This window comes from Ptychodera flava (assembly GCF_041260155.1).
Source record: "Ptychodera flava strain L36383 chromosome 23 unlocalized genomic scaffold, AS_Pfla_20210202 Scaffold_24__1_contigs__length_23054250_pilon, whole genome shotgun sequence".
In the NCBI taxonomy this organism is placed as follows: domain Eukaryota; kingdom Metazoa; phylum Hemichordata; class Enteropneusta; family Ptychoderidae; genus Ptychodera; species Ptychodera flava.
Window position 1 is genome coordinate 16,045,244 of NW_027248278.1, and position 6,000 is coordinate 16,051,243.

The 6,000-nt window shown below is 38.7% G+C and overlaps 1 protein-coding gene and 1 long non-coding RNA gene across 2 annotated transcripts in view; both read left to right on the forward strand.

Annotated features, from left to right (window-relative positions):
* LOC139124946 (uncharacterized) overlaps positions 1-6,000 on the forward strand; it is a 477,972-nt gene that overhangs the window by 187,933 nt on the left and 284,039 nt on the right. The window lies entirely within an intron of this gene.
* Positions 1-6,000, forward strand: part of LOC139124896 (aromatic-L-amino-acid decarboxylase-like) — a 60,743-nt gene that overhangs the window by 38,235 nt on the left and 16,508 nt on the right. The window contains exons 2-5 of the mRNA XM_070691004.1: positions 952-1,124; positions 2,903-3,016; positions 4,508-4,559; positions 5,487-5,557. Of these exons, the coding sequence (XP_070547105.1) occupies positions 952-1,124; positions 2,903-3,016; positions 4,508-4,559; positions 5,487-5,557 (410 nt within the window). The remainder of the gene's footprint in view (positions 1-951; positions 1,125-2,902; positions 3,017-4,507; positions 4,560-5,486; positions 5,558-6,000) is intronic.

Below are 6,000 nucleotides of genomic sequence, written 5' to 3' on the forward strand. Positions count from 1 at the left end.
TGATTCTAAACTAGTAGCCTCACAACCTTATAGAGCAGGTACTAGCTATAAAACTGTAAGTGATATGTTAATGTTAACGACATGAAAGAGTCAATGTCGGCCTGTAAAATCCCACCTATGTCTTACTGAGAACGGTTAAGGTAGTATGCGCCTCGAAAGTGAAAGACTTAAACTTTTGCTCAAACTTTCCGTAAGGAATCTTTCAACCATTCTTCTTTCAAAGTTAAGAATAAAATCGGGGGTCACAGTGCAAATTTCTGTACAAGAGAAGCAAATAACCCAAGATTTACCCATATTTAATATTCAAAATGGCCACCATTCCTGTGTTATCTCTATGGAGAAGAATATTTTTTTCGATTTTTGGAAAATTAGCCGCTGAAAAGTTTCTTACACCAAGAGCATTAAAATGAATCCCCACAAGTGGAAGATCAGAAAAGAATTGAAAAAGTTTCAGAGTCGGAATATCTGTCCCCGAAGTGCTTTCTACCTTAAGGCAAAAGTAAATAAGTTGTGTGGTTGAGTCAAAGCTGCAGACAGTCAGTAATATCTGTGTGACGTCATTTCAGAATTTTAAACATATGCTAAGATACCTGGCAGTTCGTATTTTCATACTTGAGACAATTGATAATGTACCTGTGGTACATTCAAATTTCTTCAGAGAATGAAATTTGAGAAGAAAGTGAAACCGTTTGATCCAAATCAGCATTCCAAAGAGCAGCGCCAACAAATTTTTCGAATCTGAACCCCCACAAGTGGAAGATCAGAAAAGAATTGTAAAAGTTTGAGAGTCCGAATATCTGTCCCCGAGGCGTGTTCTACCTTAACGCAAAGCACATGTTCTGGTAGAGTTACACGGTGCAATACGCCAAAGTGTGATAAATTCTGAAGTAGAATGATGATTGCAATTTCTCAGTAGCTATGATAATTGTTTTCTACTTTTATGCAAATTAGGTAAGGAGATGGTCGACTATATCGCAGACTACCTGCAAACTGTAAAGCTACGCAACGTGTTTCCCGATGTGCAACCTGGTTATATGCGAGACTTGATGCCACAGGAAGCGCCACCCCAAGGCGAGAAGTGGGAAGACATCTTCCGAGACATTGAGAGGGTCATTATGCCTGGAGTAAGTTCACTGCGCATGCGGTTTCTGAAGTACGACAAACGTTCAGAAGATAATGTGTCATTGAGTATTTTTCTTATATTTGTGATGACTTGAGTAAATATCTCTCATTTATCGGCTGTTAGCCGATATTCGTACATCTTTTCAGTATATAGGGCGTTGGTTAGGTGCGCATGTCACAACAATTTTCTGTTTACAAGGTATCGTTCTCCCTCTTCCCTCGCTGATGTCAGGGGAGGGAAGTTAATTAATGAACTATTTTTTGTTCATTGGCAATGAACTATTTACGGTTTTCCACGCCAAAAAGTCAAGGTCATGTATGTGTCACGAAACTAGATCAATTCAGAAAATTAAATCATATCGCCTTGTAATATCAGCTCTTGCAGACAGAGAAAGATGAAGGATCAGCAAACCTTGTGTTATCGTTTCTATATTCCTTGTTTGAATGATAAAATTAAAGAAGGTGATTTGCGGAAAAATACTTTGTGTGCGACCTTAAGCTGTAAACGTTAAATGTATTTCGATAAATTTTGTTCTGTAAATTACAGTTTCTTGTTCAATTCGCAAAATCATATCGAGATGCGTAGTGTTTTTGCAGATAAAATTTGTACATATGTGTTCAAATGTCCAATGTTGTTCTTGACATCTAAATTGTATTCCTCCTTAGAAGTCACTTGGTTACAATCACATTGCATGTTGCATACACTGCACTGTTTGCTAGACAGGTACTTGGTATTTCACCGTACTATAGACATTTGACAAGATCAAATAAAATTACAATTTTACGCTGTTGATCATGTAAAGGGAGCCAAGGGCATCGAGATTTTTGCAGTTTTAGGTCTCGGTTCTGCTTGCATGGTATGCTTGTTGGTGTTGATGGACTAGAGGAAAAATAAAATTCGACGCCGACAAGATATGAATATTACTCCACCATTGCGCCGTAATTACAGCCCCTCTAGCTTATCTTTTAGCATTATTTTTATGATTTTACTTTCAAACTAAAATAAGTTTGTGAGAATGTACTACTTTAGGTGCGTGTTTACACTTATTGTTAACTACCAGCCGGGACTGTATGTGCAATTTTGAACAAGATAGAGATTACACTGCGATTGAATGTTTGCCCAAATATTTATCGCAGTTTTGCACTGAAATCTTCACGTAACTGCAAAGAGTAGACAATGTATGCTTAGGGGTGAATGTTTTCAACTGTGTTATATGTTCTGTTTCCTTTGTAATATTACCAATTTTTGGAAATGGCGGGAAATCAAAATAACTATTGAAATTTAAATTTACTTGTCAAATGTTTAACAAAAGAAATGGTTTCCTAATGCAGTAAAAGCCCATATCCCTTCAGAGGGTAGAATTCAGAGAAAACGAGGAGAGAATAGGAAGACATTTTGAGGTCAACAAATTTAAAGAGTTACAGCTAGTAGGGCTTTAATATGAAGATTTAAGCGAAATACGTTCATTGAACACACATGTCAACTTATCAGTAAGATAATCGGTTAGCTTTAATGAATGAATTGTACCATTTAAGTGTCTATATCGGTTTATAGTGTCAGAAAATTAAACAACTCAATGTGACTGATAGGCAACGTAAATGAACCAGACAAAAGGATCTAGATTCAGGTGATGAAACTTAATTCGCGAGAGCCCACTGGAATGCGATCTTCCAATAGTACCCTCACAATACTCTAATCCAGATTTTCTATATTCCATCCCAGCCAGCATCAATGATTTTTCTTACTTATTTCAAACAAATTTTGTCTTCATTCCCACAGATAACGCATTGGCAGAGCCCGCATATGCATGCATACTTCCCGGCCTTGAATTCCTGTCCCTCGTTGCTTGGCGATATGTTAGCTGATGCTATTGGCTGTCTTGGTTTTACATGGGTAAGTACTCTCCACAATTCTCGCCATGGCAACGCCGGCGCAGATACCTGTCAACCGGTCACGCTCTTATGACTGGCAATTTTCCGTAATTTTTTTTTGTCGATGGATGGTGAAATTACATTGAGTAACTGTAATATACTTCGGCAAGCATCCATGAATGCGCGGGCCATCGGTGTCAATACGTCAATGATGTGTATTTAAACTTAACGAAGGAAGTCAATTGCTGGATGTGTCTGTTGAATTGCCTTTGAGCAAACGCGTTTCAAACACATCTTGACATTTGGCTCGGTGATTTCTACAAATGACACTTCCGCCACGAAAGCGCGACATCGATAGTCAATATTTGACTCAATCATCGCGAGTTCTGCCGTCGCTTTCACTTTCAACGTGATCTGTATCGTGTGAATTAATGCTTGAAATTGACCACCGCTTTGATCGCTTCTTTAATTTTTCTCCCTTTCCTTCGTCGCCACTGACTTTGAATACTTCTCGATTCCAAAGCATTCAAATTCAAATGAAGAGATGAAAACGCTATCAGATCACATGACCCTGTCCATCAGTCCCGTCTCCTTTCTATGATACTCTATAACAATGAGAAAAGTCAAGATCATTAACATCGTGAATTTGATCATCTCATTGTTCCGGGAGTTAAATGTTTATTTAAATTCCTGACAGGAGCTCCAAGAAAGCGAATCACAAGAAAATATTTCAGAAAGGATGAAATGAAAATGCTGCCTCTGTCTACTACAATGTGAGAATTTCTAGATAACGTCCTACATACAATGTTCACAAAACGATATTGTAGTGGCTTACTGCATCATTAAATTTCCGAGGAAGATAAAAAATATCTGCGATTTTAATCAGACTTTCACGAGCGTCAGAAATTTTACAGAAGGTAAAGCTTGCTCGTATTTGCGTAAACGGTTTGACATTTTCATGAAAAACCTTTCTTTCTACTCCATTAGCTTTAAATTGATGTTGGCTGGGTTTTTTAAAAAGAACTGTACCAACTCAACTCTCCTTATGGCAAGACCCGGGCTTTTAATGTGTCCCCCGAGGGGTAACCTCCAGGTAACGCTTTGGAAAGCGCGGGAAAACGATCTGGCTTGTATCAACACACGTTTACGCGCGCCCAGTGTTTTGTCGTTAAGTTAAGGAGTCCCATGGTGACGACACATAATTTTTTTAGCTCAGACGGATGTTAAATCGCCAATTCACAAGCTGTCCCAACAAAGAGTAAATTGTTCTTTGAACGGTGGATGGCCTCTGAAAAGTCATGAAATGTCTTGAACGGGAAAGACAATCAGTGACAAACTGTTGACCCTTAGTTGACCAGCAGCAAATCCGCTGACATTTCCAATATGGCGCCTGGGTCACAACATGGAGCTAGATCTAGCTCCATGGTCACAATAAGCAGAGAGCTTGTACCAGCTATGGCAAACTCAAATCATGTGGTGTATTAAAATATGTATGTTTTGTGCTGATTGGCAGGCTTCCAGTCCGGCATGTACAGAGCTAGAGGTGATCGTGATGGATTGGCTGGGTGAGTGACCTCGCTTGACCTCTCATATTTAATGTGATCTACATCAAGCAATATGGCTGACAATTTGCATTTTACTGTATTATATTCAACTGCAAAGCCTGAAATTTAGTCATTTATTCAATACACATTTGCACACAAGATCGTTATCTTCCTGAAGTTTCCGAAATAGACCGATCAGTGAGCGAATGAAGAATTTGCTTGTTGTAATTTCTTGACATTTCAAGGTGAATAATGAACCCAACGCCGATAGTGATCGTGTGACATCTTGACCACAGATTAAAACAATTGATTTAAATAGGTCATTTGATTGGGAATAAATGTTATAAGGTTAAACGAAAATAAACTGTTTCTGGGATTCTCCTGACACAGCAAGGCAAAAGTGGCGGATGAACTTTTTTAACCAGTAGGCCTATGTTTCTCTGATAACTTATGACCATGTATGCCTATTTAATGCAAGTATTTAGCGCTAGGCATAATCTTACCATTAATATTATGCACTGAACAGTGGTGTTTAAGAAATCGCTGGAAGCTGATGCGTCGATCCAAAAGACCAATCAGTCGACCAATGTGATCTCACTTCGACTGAAAAAACCCATACCACTGTTACACATATTATGAATATTTTGCCAACTATATTCATCCATCCTGTCCAGATGGTAATCTACGAAACAATGGACACTGACGTCACTGACTCTACATGGGCATGATGGGAGGTGTTAAACTTTGCATACTCATTAAAAAGAAAACTTCAACAATCCAATTAAGTGATGTTGTGGTCAAGCTATTCAAATGAAACTTATGATACATAATGCTTGATTCTCACACTTGCTATTCGCGTTGCTCAGAATCAACATTGAAATAGACCACCCCCCTCTTTATGGCCTAAGAAAGGAAGAGCACAACAATTATTTTCTTTTTTCGAAACAGCAAAGATGATTGGTCTGCCGTCATGTTTCCATCACAACGCGCCTGGTAGTCAAGGAGGCGGCGTGCTGCAGGTAAGCTACGTACAGTCATGGGGAATTCTTGTTTTGGATTTTCCACTAACATTGACATTTCTGCGCTGGGTTAACGCGTCACCCATGTGCCAAATTGAGGCGCCAGACCAGCTTAGCTTCAGACGTTTACTTTTGATAGCGCGAAACAAGATGGCAAGCAGTAATACCCTATGTGGCTGCAAATTATCACGATGACAGCGCTAATCTCCAAAAACGATATGAACAAAACAAGATATCCAGTAATTGCTACCAAAGATTATCTGAAACATCGGATGACAAAATGTTTTTTCTGAAAAGAAAATCGTCCTGCTTGTCGCTCTGCCTTTGGCTTGTCAATTTTTCACACCAGAAATTGCCATCTCGATAAAATCATTTATGTAGATTTGTACAAAGTGGTTGGACGATTTTTACTTTCACATTTGAGAATATAAAGAAATATTTCA